General features: G+C 47.9%; 1 protein-coding gene across 1 annotated transcript in view; it reads right to left on the bottom strand.

Moving 5' to 3' along the window:
- Positions 1-16,500, bottom strand: part of LOC123768833 (collagen alpha chain-like) — a 28,492-nt gene extending 11,992 nt beyond the window's left edge. Inside the window, exons 1-2 of the mRNA XM_069316449.1 lie at positions 16,404-16,500; positions 10,927-11,930 (exon numbers count right to left, since the gene is read on the bottom strand). Of these exons, the coding sequence (XP_069172550.1) occupies positions 10,927-11,930; positions 16,404-16,500 (1,101 nt within the window). The remainder of the gene's footprint in view (positions 1-10,926; positions 11,931-16,403) is intronic.
- Positions 16,501-17,190: the final 690 nt, after the last annotated feature.

Below are 17,190 nucleotides of genomic sequence, written 5' to 3' on the forward strand. Positions count from 1 at the left end.
AATGAGTGGAGAACCGCATTCTTAATCGCGTCATAACTAGTACACTCCTCTAGGTCCAGCATGTTATAGGCTTCCCGGGCCTCACCAGTCAACCTGCCCTGGACCAGAGCAGCCCAATCATCTTCCGGCCACTCCTTCAGAGTCGCTATCCGTTCAAAGTGTTCGAAGAACGCCTCAGCTTCTTGTGGTTCGAACGTAGGTAAGTCACGTTCCCTTACCTTGAGGTCATCCCGCCGTGCAGGTAGTGAGGGCAGACCACGTTCAACGCGACGCAATTCGACTTCTTTCTTTGCCTTTATCTCCTCCAGTCGCAGTTGTCTCTCTCCTTCTTCTCGCTGCAGCCGAGCTTCTCGCTCCTCTCGCTGCAGCTGCAGCCGTGCTTCTCGCTCACCTCGCTGCAGCTCAGCTGCACGTTCCTCTCGCTGCAGCTCAGCTGCACGTTCCTCTCGCTGCAGCTCAGCCGCACGTTCCTCTCGCTGCAGCTCAGCCGCACGTTCCTCTCGCTGCAGCTCAGCCGCACGTTCCTCTCGCTGCATTTGCGCTTCTCTCTCCTCTCGTCGCAGCTGGGCTTCCAGTTGCATCTTCATTATTTCCAGTTGCAGGCTCCTCTTACTACAGCTGGACCTTCCACTGCTCCCATGTTCACTGTGAATTCTCTCCACACTGGTAGGCGCTTGGGGAGGCCCTAGTCGGGACGGTTCACCTTGCGACGGCTCTCCTCGGGACAGCTCCTCTTGAGATGGCTCCTCTCCCGTCGCTTCCTCTCGAGCTGTGAGCTGTGCCATGATCTCTATCCTTCGCTCCGCTACCTTAGTCGTCCTCAACCTGATCCCAAAGTGGTTTGCCACTTGTTGGAGCTGGGCCTTGGTACACTCTTCCAAAATTCTCTCGTCCCTTGTGTCAATAAATTTCTTTACTTTGTCCTCCTCCATCTCTATATCATTGAGCATACACGACAGCACAGACAAGTTAGTAGGCACTAATTTCACCGTTTCAGTCCCTTAGCCGGTTGAGTAACAGTACCACCGAATTCACTGGCCACACTGTATTAGTACCCTGGCAACACTTGTCTTGAAATTTGGTCCACACTGTAGCTTGCTCCACGCTTCCTGGCGAGGTTCCCAGTTCTTGGCTACTGGGGTTCGAATCCTGGCAAGGTCGCCAGTTCTCTTGTCACGTGGGGGTGGGCGGTCCGGGGCTCTGCTAACACTCGGCTGCTAGGGGCTCAAAGGGCCCAAATACTCAGCCCCTCCGACTCCCTGGATTCACCGGAGTCTCCTTGGTCACACAAGATAGGACCAACAATGCCCACCTCCGCAGGTCTTTGCTTCCACCACAAAGGGGTGCCACTGATTCACCCTGGAAGCCCTTCAGTCAACCACGGGGAAACTGCTGTTAACAGTTCCGGCCTAGACCCGTGGGGGAGTGAAGGAAGACTCAGGCTTACCTATAACCATAACCTCCCTGAGTCTTGCCTGCCAGACAAAAAAAGGTTGCAGGAACTCCTTTCCCGCCTGTCTTCTCTATCTTCCTCTTAGCAAGGTCGCCAGCTGGGTTATTATATCTGCACCCCAGCAATGCAGTTCAGTGGGTGTATCATATATCGTTTGTAGCCAGAAATGTATGCTCATAGAGAAATATCACAAATGGAGGCACACTCAAACACAGTAATAAAATGTGTGGATTTACTGACGCAAATTACATGAACACACACACAATCACAAGTAATACATGAATATGGAATATGGATAATGAGTCTGGAGATCGTCAGCCTCTTCTTCCACGACCTCCAACTCTCCTTCAACTGGGCAGGAAGACAGGAGTCTCACACTCTCACAGGAGGGCCTCTTCACCACGTCGGCACCTCTTCTTCACTGTCCTGCCATCCATACACACTGTCCTCTCTGACAGTCCTGGACACAAGCTGCCTTGCAGCCTACTCTACTATTAAAGTAATAAAGTCTTGCTGCCACATACACGAGTAAATATTGTGGCCTAACTAGCCTATTCATACAAGGGGTAATGGGAGGGAAAAATGATCTACCTTACACTCCTGGCTCACGACGCCTGTCCCTCGATGGTGTGAGGTTCCCACGCTTCCTTGGGTCGATCCTCGACGATCCAGGGCGTTCCACAGGTCCTCAGGTGTCGTGAAGCCTTCGCGTCGTCGCCGTTCCAATCCCTGAGATTCAGCTGCCCCAATCCTGGTTCATCGATGGGCGCTGAGCTAATCACTATCTTTCCCCACACTCGCCTCTCCCACAGGGCGTCGCTCCTTGTCCTAGGCACGGTGTCGTCCTTCCAAGATTCTCAGTGGATGTGACCCCAGTCACAGCTAGCTTGCTCGCCCACCTTCCAGACCTCAACGTCCAGCCAGCGGCGCCGCCCAGCGTCGTCGCCGACTATTTTCCAAGTTTGGGCACTTCTCTGCTCACTGAACTTGGTTCCTCTTTGGCTTCCCAGAAGCGCAGGGTCTCCAATAACTATGGTGGCTGCGACAGCCAGCTCTATCCACTGAACAAGGCTTGCAGAGCCTCCAATCCCTGAGAGCAGACCGAGGCGCGTCCTGTCGCTTCCACGGTCAGTACAACTCTGACGTTGGCGCCGCCCGGGGCACTCGGTGACGTCATGGCGGGCCCTGATTTGTCGCCCGCGACCTACGTCGGCCAATCCGCGATCGGCTTGTCTCCCTTCCAAAAGGTCATATCTGCCGTAGGGGATACTGTTTCATTTTATAACAGGGCGCCAATTTTCCTTTATTTACAACTTATAATATAACCTCCTTCCATAAAATGGCAGCCGGTTTGGTCGCCACATATATCATTAGACTCCCTGAACCTCAGAGAATCAGTAGGGAGAGCTGATATGACTCTTTAAGCCGGCAAACGAAAGAAATAGGAGAGGGCACCGTAACAGTACACATTTTACTGTTGCGTTAAACAGAGGCTACAGTTAAGGAATTGCGCCCAGTAAATCCTCCCCGGCCAGGATACGAACCCATGACATAGCGCTCGCGGAACGCCAGGCGAGTGTCTTACCACTACACCACGGAGACTCTGCATTAGTGCAGCTACCCTAGACTATATGAAGTGGAGTATTTGGCCACTAAGCTGACAATAGTGTGTCAAAAAAGCTAACTAGGTGATGCTAAAAAATCCCCATCACACAGGATGGTTAGTCATACAATTTATACTTAATTCCAGAATTAATTTTTAGTCTAAGGGGATTTTCTCCCCACACCTTGCCCGAAACGCTGTGGGTATTAGAGGCTTTAGGGATTATATGTACTAACTTTATCAATATATCCAACATTATATTTGTAACTCGTCTTCTATGTATGTACTTCTACCAGAATAAACATTTTGATTTTGATTTCGATTTTGGTTTGATTTTAGAGTATCCCATAGACTTTCCAATTTAACATCGTTTTCTATTGACGTTCCTGCAATCCATTCTCTTTTTTCTTTTTAAAGCATACACTATTGTATATAATGTTGATTTGGGACGCACCATTATTTTATGTAATAACTATTTATTTATTTACATATATACAAGAATTGGGCCACATACCCATATCCTGACAATTGGGATTGTGAGGATACATAGCATAGTGATAACATTCTTGTAAAGCCACTAGTTCGCACAGCGTTTTGGGCAGGTCCTTAATCCAACAGAAAATTTTATGTACGTAAATATTAGCAAAATTTATAAAATGATAACAGGTACATTGGAAGAATAAAATGAGATGAGAGAGATTTGTATGTATATTAAACCACATAGGTTGCTCAGATGGACTGCGTTGACAGCTTGAATGGTAATTTAACAAAGATTAATAGGCACAATTCAGCATAATGCTAGCACATATAAGAAAACAACAATGATCATAATGGTAAAGTTGATTGGATTAAGTACATAAAGATTGGGAGATTAGGTAACACTAAATACAGAGAAATTTTAAAGCACAGATTAGGAAACTATTAAGATGAAATTAGGTATTTAATTATAATAATTAAGTATTAATAAATAATTTTTTTTTTTGTTTTGAGATATATACAAGAGTTGTTACATTCTTGTACAGCCTCTAGTACGCGTAGCGTTTCGGGCAGGTCCCTGGAATACGATCCCCTGCCGCGAAGAATCGTTGTTACAACCAAGTACACATTTTACTTTTGCGTTAAACAGAGGCTACAGTTAAGGAATTGCGCCCAGTAAATCCTCCCCGGCCAGGATACGAACCCATGACATAGCGCTCGCGGAACGCCAGGCGAGTGTCTTACCACTACACCACGGAGACTGTAAATCATTTACGTGGACCCTTTTTTTATTCAGGTAAGGTACATACATACAAAGTAAGATACAAAAGTTTATGGATTTATAGATAGAGCTAGTACATACAATGCCTAAAGCCACTATTACGCAAAGCGTTTCGGGCAGCTTTGAAGTAGTAACAAAAAACTTTATAAATAATAATAAACCTAATAAACTAATAGTGCTTATTATAATTATAAATCCCATACCCATCCTGTGGGCAGTTGTGGACCCAATATACTCATCCTGTTGGTGGAAGTGGACCCCTTGCCCGTCTTGTGCAGATACTTATCAGATACAGATAAAATTGCTGATATTTTACAACACATGATGTAAACAATGCATTAACACATAATCACAATATCTCTGTAATTAAATGGTGTCAGTCTCCGTGGTGTAGTGGTAAGACACTCGCCTGGCGTTCCGCGAGCGCTATGTCATGGGTTCGTATCCTGGCCGGGGAGGATTTACTGGGCGCAATTCCTTAACTGTAGCCTCTGTTTAACGCAACAGTAAAATGTGTACTTGGATGAAAAAACGATTCTTCGCGGCAGGGGATCGTATTCCAGGGACCATAGGATTAAGGACTTGCCCGAAACGCTACGCGTACTAGTGGCTGTACAAGAATGTAACAACTCTTGTATATATCTCAAAAAAAAAAAAAAAATCATTATATCACAATATCATTATCTCTGTAATGGAATCCTTGGAGTAGGGTGGAAGGAGTCGGGTGGAAGGAGTCGGGTGGGAGGAGTCACTGGAATCGGAGTGGGGGAAGCACTGGAGTCGGATAGGAGGAGTCACTGGAGTCGGGTGGGAGGAGTCACTGGAGTCGGGTGGGAGGAGTAACTGGAGGCGGGTTGGAGGAGTCATTGGAGTTGGGTGGAGGGAGTCATTGGAGTCGGGTGGGAGGAGTCACTGGAGTTGGGTGGGAGGAGTCACTGGAGTCGGGTGGGAGGAGTCACTGGAGTTGGGTGGAGGGAGTCATTGGAGTCGGGTGTAGGGAGTCACTGTAGTCGGGTGGGAGAAATCACTTGAGTCGGGTGGGAAGAGTCACTGGAGTCGGGTGGGAGGAGTCACTGGAGTCGGGAGGGAGGAGTCATTGGAGTCGGGTGGGAAAAGTCACTGGAGTCGGGTAGAAGGGGTCACTGGAGTCGGGAGGGAGGAGTCATTGGAGTCGGGTGGGAAAAGTCACTGGAGTCGGGTGGAAGGGGTCACTGGAGTCGTGTGAGGGAGTCACTGGAGGTGCGTGGAAGGAATCGGGTGCGAGGAGTCGGGTGCTAGGAGTCGGGTGGGAAGAGTCACTGGAGTCGGGTGTGGGGTATTCACTGGAGTCTTGTAGAAGGAGTCACTGTAGTTTGGGGGGGCGGTGTCACTGGAGTCGAGTAGGGGAGACAATGGAGTAGTATGGGAGGAGTCACTAGAGTTGGGTGGGAGGAGCCGGGTGGGAGGAGTCACTTGAGTCGGGTGCGAGGAGTCACTGGAGTCCGGAGAGGAGGAGTAACTGGTGTCGGGTGGGAGGAGTCACTGGAGTCAGGGGAAAGTCACTGAAGTCGGGTGCGAGGAGTCAATGGGGTCGGGTGGGAGAAGTCAATGGAGTCGGTTCGGAGGAGTCACTGGAGTCGGGTGGGAGGAGTCACTGGAGTCGGGTGGGAGGAGTCACTGGAGTTGGGTGGGAGGAGTCACTGGAGTCCGGAGAGGAGGAGTAACTGGTGTCGGGTGGGAGGAGTCACTGGAGTCAGGGGAAAGTCACTGAAGTCGGGTGGGAGGAGTCGGGTGGGAGGAATCACTAGAGTCGGGTGGGAGGAGTCACTGGAGTCATGTGGGAGGAGTCACTGGAGTCGGGTGGGAGGAGTCACTGGAGTCAGGGGGAGTCACTGAAGTCGGGTGTGAGGAGTCGGGTGGGAGGAGTCAGGTGGGAGCAGTCACTGGAGACGGGTGGTAGGAGTCACTGGATTCAGGTGGGAGGAGTCGGGTGTGGGGAGTCACTGGAGTCATAAGGGAGGAGTCACTGTAGTTGGGTGAGGGATGTTACTGGAGTCGGGTGGGGAACACAATGGAGTCGTATGGGAGGAGTCACTAGGGTCGGGTGGGAGTCACTAGAGTTGAGTGGGAGGAATCCTTGGAGTAGGGTGGAAGGAGTCGGGCGGGAGGAGTCACTGGAATCGGAGTGGGGGAAGCACTGGAGTCGGATAGGAGGAGTCACTGGAGGCGGGTTGGAGGAGTCATTGGAGTCGGGTGGGAGGAGTCACTTGAGTTGCGTGGGAGGAGTCACTGGAGTCGGATGGGAGGAGTCTCTGGAATCGGGTGGGACTAATCACTGGAGTCGAGTGGGAGGAGTGGAGGAGTCACTTGAGTCGGTTGGGAGGAAGTCACTGGATTCGGGTGGGAGGAGTCACTGGAGTCGGGTGGGGGGAGTCACTGAAGTCGGGTGGGAGGAGTCACTAGAGTCGGGTGGTAGGAGTCATTAGAGTCGGGTGGGAGGAGTCACTGGAGACGGGTTGAGATGAGTCACAGGAGTCGGGTGGAAGGAGTCACAGGATTCGGGTGGAGAGAGTCACTGGAATGGGGTGGGAGGAGTCGGGTGGGAGGAGTCACTGGATTTGGGTGGAGGGAGTCACTGGAATGGGGTGGGAGGAGTCGTGTGAGAGGAGTCGGATTGGAGTCGTCAGTGGAGTCGGGAGTGGGGAGTCACTGGAGTCGGGAGGGAGTAGTCACTGGAGTCGGTTGGGAGGAGTCACTGGAGTCGGGTGGGGGAATTCACTGGATTCGGGTAGGGGGAGTCACTGGAGTCGGGTGGGAGGAGTCGGATGGAAGGAGTAACTGGAGTCGGGTTGGAGGAGTCACTGGAGTCGGGTGCGAGGAGTCAGATGGAAGGAGTAACTGGAGTCGGGTTGGAGGAGTCACTGGAGTCGGGTGCGAGGAGTAACTGGAGTCGGGTGGGACGAGTAACTGGAGTCGGGTGGGAGAAGTCATTTGAGTCGGGTGGGAGGAGTCACTGGAGTCGGGTGGGAGGAGTCACTGGAGTCGGGTATGAAGTCGTCGGTGACTGTGGTAGCTGGTCTGGAGGTGACTCCTCCACTAAGATATGAGACACTTATCTCGTTTCACTCATATTTTTTCACTTGGTGCATATCTGTGAGGGACGGTTATGAGGGCATTATGTGACAGTATGTGAGTGACGGTTATGAGGGCATTATGTGACAGTGAATGACGGTAATGAGGACATTATGGAACAATATGTTAGTGACGGATATGAGGGCATTATGGGACAATATGTGAGTGACTGTTATGAGGGCATTATGGGACAGTGAATGACGGTAATGAGGACATTATGGAACAATATGTTAGTGACGGATATGAGGGCATTATGGGACAATATGTGAGTGACTGTTATGAGGGCATTATGGGACAGTGAATGACGGTAATGAGGACATTAAGGAACAATATGTTAGTGACGGATATGAGGGCATTATGGGACAATATGTGAGTGACTGTTATGAGGGTATTATGGGACAATATGTGAGTGACTGTTATGAGGGTATTATGGGACAATATGTGAGTGACTGTTATGAGGGTATTATGGGACAATATGTGAGTGACAGTTGTGAGGACATTTTGCAACAATATGTGAGTGACGGTTATAAGGGCATTATAGGACAGTGAGTGACGGTAATGAGGACATTATGGGACAGTCTGAGAGTGACGGTTATGAGGTCATTATGGGACAATATGTGAGTGACGGTGCTTCACAACGGTGTTCCTGGTGCCTCATGCACACAGGCGAGGTAAGTGAGGAGAAACCAGTGACGGTTAGTGAGAGAAGTCACTGTCACCAGTGGAAACAGTGAGGAACCAAGAGGGGAAATCAGTGACAACAATATGGTAATGGAGGGAACCGAGCGATCACAGTGAGGTGACGGGAAAAATAATTTTTTTGTAATAAAAATGTAATAATAATAATAATAATAATGATAAAAATAATAATAATGGCCCTTAAGCAGAAGATCGAAACATGTATGGATGCACCTGAGTGTGTATGTGAATAATACTGTCGGAAATCCGACACATAACACACGTACTAGTGGCTTTACAAGATTGTAATTACTATACTATGTATCCTCACAATCCCAATGTACCTTCTTGTATATATATAAGTAAATAAATAAATAAATAAATAAACTAATATATTAACATAGTTACCGCCATAAGATGTTGTTAATTTACTTTAGTTAGACAATAAATGAAAAGAGAATGGGTTATATGTGACGTCACGTCACAACACATCTCATATCTTTAAAACAACAGTCTAGTGATTAAAAATATTTAAAAAAGTGTTCACTATGACTGGATCTAATATAATTATCAATAAAAGTATAGGTTACCTCTTTATTGTCTTAAACGACAAATTAGGAACCGTATTTTCGGGACGCCTCGGGAGTTTACAAGAGTTTTACATTCTTGTAAAGCCACTATTACGCGTAGCGTTTCGGGCAAGGTCCTTAACCCTAATTTCCCCGGAATACGACCCCGCCGAATCGTTTAACAACCAGGTACCCATTCACTGCTGGGTGAACAGAGGCTACAGTTAAGGATTGGCGCCCGGTCAATCCTCCCCGGCCAGGATTGGGAGGAGGCAGCGAGTCGAGTCATTGAATGTAAACAAACCAAAAGCAACAAGACAGAGTGCAGCTCAAATTGTCACGAGCGGATCTCATACACTTCCCACAGCCCGTCCTCCAAACAAAGATCCAAAAGTGATTCCATCCACCCGCCAAACCCCCTGTTTATGAATGAAAAGCGGTTTACACACGACTCACAACTGATTTCGTTCGAACACTTCCGGAACAAGTGCTTCACTGACGAGTTTTGTTCGAACCACAACGCTATAAATGCTTCACCCACGTACTACAAATGCAAATAATCGCCAACCGAACCTAAACACCTAACCTAACCTAACCTATGCCTATATATGCACAATATCCTAATATATTATAATATTAATTTATATTTGAGAAAATTCTTGTTTTGAATGAACAGCATGTTAAAATTTATGAATGCGTCTGTGGGGACGACCGCTGGATGTAATGGACTTGAGTCGAGGACGGGTTGCTTCCCACGAGCTTCCACAAAGGAACCACTAAGTTTCCGATCAACCGAAGATCTCACTACCTTGGGAAGTATTGTATCCGGTCTACAAATAGAATATAATTTAACATAATATATTTTGGTCATTATAATTATAGTTATATGTCGTGTAGTCCGGTTATGATGAAAGAAAAAACAACCACAAGGGTAAGCCAGGTTTACTAATAACAAGTTGACGCCTTTGCTAAGGTTGCAGTAAATAAAGAAAGTATTGGACGGAATCTTGAGTTATCAAATAAGTCCTTTAAAAGTGTCATTAGACGAGAACTCCTGGATGAATTTGAAGAAAGTAGAACAGTGCAAACTGGAACTGGCAGGTCCATTGTTCATCACAATGAAATGTGTGAAGTAAAACATGTGTATGGGGAAAGTAACAAAGTAAGTAGACTAACAGATGTTGTCACAGTTCGTATAAGACTTGGCCACAAGTATCTCTGGCCGTTCGGCTTGTATAGGGATCTAGATGAAGTAAAGTGTAAAGTATGTGGACAAAGGCAGGGACACTACATCTTGGATTGTAGTAAAAATGAGCCATTTAGAGATAAATCTAAGCTCCCTCTGTATGATATGGCAACCTATCTGGATAATTTACCAGAAATCCTTGCACTGTATCCATATTTCGCTTCCAGTAGATAAACGACATATGAGATGAAGAAACAAGTAGTGTATTGTGAAGACTAATAATAAACAGAAGCTCCCCTATGACTCTGTAATATCTCCATTTGTCAAACTATTATGTATTAGCGATAAGACCTACCATTAATGTATAATGACTTACTGTAAATAACTGCTCTTCAAACAGCGCTTTCTCTGTAACTAGCTGACATTGTAACTATAAGGTGTGAAGGATAGATGAAATTGTTTAATTAATGATCTAAGATGAGGTCTGATAAAGACCTTTTGTGCCCTCGATAATACTTTTTGCACCACCGCTCACGAGTATGGGGTGCACAATAAACTAGTCGCCTCCGGCGGCAACAATCAAACAGAATCAAAATAAAGTTTCCTTGTTATATAACACATTTGTGGATGCAGTTTAGTACTCTATAATGATTTCCTGGTGTGATTCACGGGAGAGAAGTTACGAAGAGCTTTAACATCTACATAATTTGAACAGTCACCAGTAACCCCGCTCCTACCATTATCCCCGGTCCTACCATTAACCCCGGTCCTACCATTAACCCCGGTCCTACCATTAACCTCAGTTCTACCATTATCCCCGGTCCTACCATTAACCCCGGTCCTACCATTAACCCCAGTCCTACCATTAACCCCGGTCCTACCATTAACCCCGGTCCTACCATTAACCCCGGTCCTACCATTAACCCCGGTCCTACCATTAACCTCAGTTCTACCATTATCCCCGGTCCTACCATTAACCCCGGTCCTACCATTAACCCCGGTCCTACCATTAACCCCGGTCCTACCATTAACCTCAGTCCTACCATTAACCCTGGTCCTACCACTAACCTCGCTCCAACCATTAACCCCGGTCCTACCATTAACCCCGGTCCTACCATTAACCCCAGTCCTACCATTAACCCCGGTCCTACCATTATCCCCGGTCCTACCATTATCCCCGGTGCTACCATTAACCTCGGTCCTACCATTAACCCCGGTCCTACCATTATCCCCGGTGCTACCATTATCCCCGGTCCTACCATTAACCCCGGTCCTACCATTAACCCCGGTCCTACCATTAACCCCGCTACTACCATTAACCCCGCTACTACCATTAACCCCGCTCCTACCATTAACCCCGCTCCTACCATTAACCCCGCTCCTACCATTAACCCCGCTACTACCATTATCCCCGGTCCTACCATTAACCCCGGTCCTACCATTAACCCCGGTCCTACCATTAACCCCGGTCCTACCATTAACCCCGCTCCTACCATTAACCCCGCTACTACCATTAACCCCGCTACTACCATTAACCCCGCTCCTACCATTAACCCCGCTCCTACCATTAACCCCGCTCCTACCATTAACCCCGCTACTACCATTATCCCCGGTCCTACCATTAACCCCGGTCCTACCATTAACCCCGGTCCTACCATTAACCCCGCTACTACCATTAACCCCGCTCCTACCATTAACCCCGCTACTACCATTATCCCCGGTCCTACCATTAACCCCGGTCCTACCATTAACCCCGGTCCTACCATTAACCCCGCTACTACCATTAACCCCGCTACTACCATTAACCCCGCTACTACCATTAACCCCGCTCCTACCATTAACCCCGCTCCTACCATTAACCCCGCTACTACCATTAACCCCGCTACTACCATTAACCCCGCTCCTACCATTAACCCCGCTCCTACCATTAACCCCGCTCCTACCATTAACCCCGCTCCTACCATTAACCCCGCTACTACCATTAACCCCGCTACTACCATTAACCCCGCTCCTACCATTAACCCCGGTCCAACCATTAACCCCGGTCCTGGACCACGTGTGGCAACCACATCCTGGTGATGGAGGATCAGCTCTCACACATCTTGAGGTTATCTTGAGATGATTTCGGGGCTTTTTAGTGTCCCCGCGGCCCGGTCCTCGACCAGGCCTCCACCCCCAGGAAGCAGCCCGTGACAGCTGACTAACTCCCAGGTACCTATTTACTGCTAGGTAACAGGGGCATTCAGGGTGAAAGAAACTTTGCCCATTTGTTTCTGCCTCGTGCGGGAATCGAACCCGCGCCACAGAATTACGAGTCCTGCGCGCTATCCACCAGGCTACGAGGCCCCCCTTCCATACAGCCTATGATTAACTTTTACTAATCTAACCTTAACTTTTATACTAACTATAAATATACAATATAACATTATAATGTTACGATAGTACTAACATATTATACTGTAGTTTGCTTATGTCCACCAATTGTGGTATAAACTTTGTACCATTAACCATTAACCTGTAAAGGGAGCCGGTCGGCCGAGCGGACAGCACGCTGGACTTGTGATCCTGTGGTCCTGGGTTCGATCCCAGGCGCCGGCGAGAAACAATGGGTAGAGTTTCTTTCACCCTATGCCCCTGTTACCTAGCAGTAAAATAGGTACCTGGGTGTTAGTCAGCTGTCACGGGCTGCTTCCTGGGGGTGGAGGCCTGGTCGAGGACCGGGCCGCGGGGACACTAAAAGCCCCGAAATCATCTCAAGATAACCTCAAGATAACCTCCCCCCTACTTGTGTTCAGATAAAACACCTAGCAGGATAAATATTAAAATACAGTCCACCTTGAAGTAATAATTCAATATTGAAGAAAGTTCAATAAACTAAAATCAATAATTAAATTAAAAAACACATTACTGTCTGCTAGGAATTACCCCAGAGCTACACAGTATTCAGAAATTTACATCCGTATGAGTGCTGAAGTATGTAAGGAGCCTCACACTCACTCGCAGCTGCCTGACAAGAGACAGTAAGCTTAGCTACAACACACACACACATCGTGTCAGCAAGGCGGTCAGCCCGCCTCCTATCATTACTCTTACTTTATTTCTCATTTCTAAACTTCCCCTCCACCTGTGCCTCACCATCTTCTCTCCCTCCACTACCCTCCCATTGTCAATCCATCTTCCAAACACCACCTGTTGGGCTGTTTCACGTGAGCAGCAATATGTGAATGATATTGGATGAGTACCAGAGATGCAGCCTCACCCCACCACACACGGGGTGGATGAGTACCAGAGACGCAGCCTCACCCCACCTCACACGGGGTGGATGAGTACCAGAGACGCAGCCTTACCCCACCACACACGGGGTGGATGAGTACCAGAGACGCAGCCTCACCCCACCTCACACGGGGTGGATGAGTACCAGAGACGCAGCCTCACCCCACCTCACACGGGGTGGATGAGTACCAGAGACGCAGCCTCACCCCACCACACACGGGGTGGATGAGTACCAGAGACGCAGCCTCACCCCACCTCACACGGGGTGGATGAGTACCAGAGATGCAGCCTCACCCCACCACACACGGGGTGGATGAGTACCAGAGACGCAGCCTCACCCCACCACACACGGGGTGGATGAGTACCAGAGACGCAGCCTCACCCCACCACACACGGGGTGGATGAGTACCAGAGACGCAGCCTCACCCCACCACACACGGGGTGGATGAGTACCAGACACGCAGCCTCACCCCACCACACACGGGGTGGATGAGTACCGGAGACGCAGCCTCACCCCACCACACACAGGGTGGATGAGTACCAGAGACGCAGCCTCACCCCACCACACACGAGAGTGGTTCATACCGCTCCTCAGGAACCAGTTGATGAACTGGTTTACCAGTTTACAGTTCATCGAGAAGCGAAAACATATTTAATCATCAGTCATTACTGTTTTCATTACTTCATTATATACATTGAAGTAGAATAATGAAGAAAAGAAGAAGGGAACACCTGCGTTACCTGTTAATTAAAACCTGTTCCTGGAGGAGGCGAGGCTTGCTGCCAGACGTAAGAAGTCGGGAACTTGGTTCAAGTTGCCAGGACAATGGCCGCTTGCTGCCAGACGTAAGAAGTCGGGAACTTGGTTCAAGTTGCCAGGACAATGGCCGCTTGCTGCCAGACGTAAGAAGTCGGGAACTTGGTTCAAGTTGCCAGGACAATGGCCGCTTGCTGCCAGACGTAAGAAGTCGGGAACTTGGTTCAAGTTGCCAGGACAATGGCCGCTTGCTGCTTGGCTCTTGTCTTCTCCTGCTTCGTCCTCCTCCTCCTCCTCCTCTTCGTCTCCTTCTGTCTACATATTTTGTACCTTATTACTTTTAACTTTTTATTATTTTCTTCATAACCTAATGTTATTTTCGTAAATATTTATTTCACAATCACTACAAATGTACTCACACAACAAACAAACAAACACACACACACACACACACACACACACACACACACTCACACGCACACACACACACACACACACACACACACACACACACACACACACACACACACACACACACACACACGCACACACACACACCGGAGTCATTGCTATAAACAACCGATGTCTAGAAAGGCGGGATCCAAGAGTCAATGCTCGGTCCTACATGCACAAATAGGTGAACACAAATTGGTGAGAACACAATTTTGTTTGTACAAAATGGACGAGTACCGGAGACTCGTTGCTACATAACGGTGCTACCTAACATAGCTAGATTAGTTAATAAATGGAATGCATTAGGCAGTGATGTGGTGGAGGCTAACCCCATACACAGTTTCAAGTGTAGATATGATAGAGCCCAATAGGCTCAGGAATCTGTACACCAGTTGATTGACAGTTGAGAGACGGGCCCAAAGAGCCAGAGCTCATCCTCCGCAAGCACAACTAGGTGAGTACACACACACACACACAGATCCGAAAGGACAGCACTTTGGGGGGGGGGGGGGGGGGTTGTGGTCATCAGGGCCAGGGTTCGATTCCCAGCGGAGGCGGAAACAAATGAGCAGTTTCCTTCACCCTGATTTACCTGTTCACATAGCAGTAAATAGGTACCTAGGACTTAGACAGCAGCTACGGCTGCTTCCTGAGGATGTGTGGGTGCTAGAGAGAACTATATGTGGTGGATATAATAGGAGAAACATTTAGGTCGGGAAACGTAAATGTACGTGTGCGGCAGAGGAGGAAAAAGGGGAGAGAGAGAAAAAGCATTTTGTGTCTTCTAACCAAAGTCGGGCTCTCACCAGCCCTATCAAACCCCCCATACATTACGTCCTCCTATGATGGAGTGATAGACGGCCGACAGGCCTTAATAAAAACTTATACAACTCCTGGTGACATTAGTCCAGTCACCAGGAGTCACCAGGAGGCCTGGTCGACGACCGGGCAGCGGGGATGCTAAGCCCCGGAACTACCTCAAGGTAATGTAGTCAACTGGTGGTTAGAAAGATTACAAGAGTTAGGGGAGACATTATCACCACTTATAAAATTCTCAGATGAATTACCAGAATAGATAAAGATCAATTATTGAGCACTGGTTGTACGCTAACAAGGGGACACAGGTGAAAACTTAGTATCCAAATGAGCCAAAAAACATTAAAAAACTTTTTATGTGTCAGAGTAGTTAACAGATGGAATGCATTAGGAAATGATGTGGTGGAGGCAGACTCCATACACAGTTCCAAATGTAGATATGATAGAGCCCACTATGCTCAGGAACCTGTACACGAGATCATCGACAGTGGAGAGGCGGGACCAAAAAGGCGAAGCTCAACCCCCAGAAGCACAAATAGGTGAGTACAACTATGTGAGCACAAAGATTGACAAGTCAGGTAAGTGGAAAGTAATGAAATTAGGTGAAGGGAGCAGGAGGCTCAACACAAGGTATCATCTGGGAGGTGAAATCCCTGCAATAGTCAATAGAGAGAAAGATCTAGGGGGTTGATATCACACCGAATCTGTCCCCAGAAGTCCACATTAAAAGGATAGCATCAGTGGACATATGCTAGATTGGCCAACATAAGAACTGTCTTTAAAAACTTGAGAAAAGAATCATTCAGCACCTTGCATACCACTCGATGATCTATAATGAATCACGAAGGGAGAGTTTCTCAGTTGCTGGAAGAAGGGAAATGTGGTACCAATTTTCAAAAAAGGAGATAGGGAACCTACCTTGAGGTTACCTTGAGGTGCTTCCGGGGCTTAGCGTCCCCGCGGCCCGGTCGTCGACCAGGCCTCCTGGTTGCCGGACTGATCAACCAGGCTGTTGGACGCGGCTGCTCGCAGCTTGACGTATGAATCACAGCCTGGTTGATCAGGTATCAACCTGATATTAGAGGGGGAGGAGGCACTTAATTACAGACCAGTGTCACCGACAAGCATCCCCCTGTAACGTTCTGAAAGAATAATCAGGTTAAGACTGGTTACACATCTTGAGAACATTAGGTATGTAAACAAACATCAACATGGGTTCAGAGAAGGTAAATCATGCCTAACAAACCTTTTGGAATTATATGATAAAGTACCAAGAATAAAGCAGGACAGAGAAGCATGAGCAGACTGCAAATTTCTGGACTGCCAAAATGCCTTTGACACATTACCGCACAGGAGACTGCTATTCAAACTTAAGAGGCAGGCGGGAGTAAGCGGAAAAGCTCTAGCTTGGGAAAAGAATTACTTAACAGTCAGGGGCGAGAAGTCAGACTGACGCATCGCAACGAGTGGAGTACCTCAAGGATTGGTGCTGGGACCAGTTCTATTTTTAATATACGTGAATGACATCTTTACAGGAGTCGAGTTCTATATCTCGATGTTCGCGGATGACGCGAAATTAATGAGACGAGTTGTGACAGATGAGGATTGTATGATACTCTAAGAGGACTTGAACAAACTGCAGAGAGGGGCACAAAAATGGCTACTGGAGTTCAACACGAGCAAGTGCGAAATTATGGAAATGGGACTAGGTGACAGGAGACCAAAGGATCAGTACACAATAATGGGAAACTACCTTCCTGTGACGATTCGAAAAAGAGACCTGGGAGTGGACGTAACAACAAATCTAACTCCTGAGGCACATATAAATCGGATAAAGACAGCAGGATACTCTACGCTAGCAAAGGTTAGAACGTCATTCAGAAACTTAAGTAAGGAGGCATTCAGAGTGCTTTACACTGCCTACATGAGACCAGCCTAGGGTATGCAGCCCCATCATGACGCCCCCTTGGAAACACAAACGGTAACTGTCACTATTTTCCGCTTGTTACAACTTGTAATAAAGTTGTTCCATC

The sequence above is a fragment of the Procambarus clarkii genome, chromosome 83, assembly GCF_040958095.1.
Source record: "Procambarus clarkii isolate CNS0578487 chromosome 83, FALCON_Pclarkii_2.0, whole genome shotgun sequence".
Taxonomy (NCBI): domain Eukaryota; kingdom Metazoa; phylum Arthropoda; class Malacostraca; order Decapoda; family Cambaridae; genus Procambarus; species Procambarus clarkii.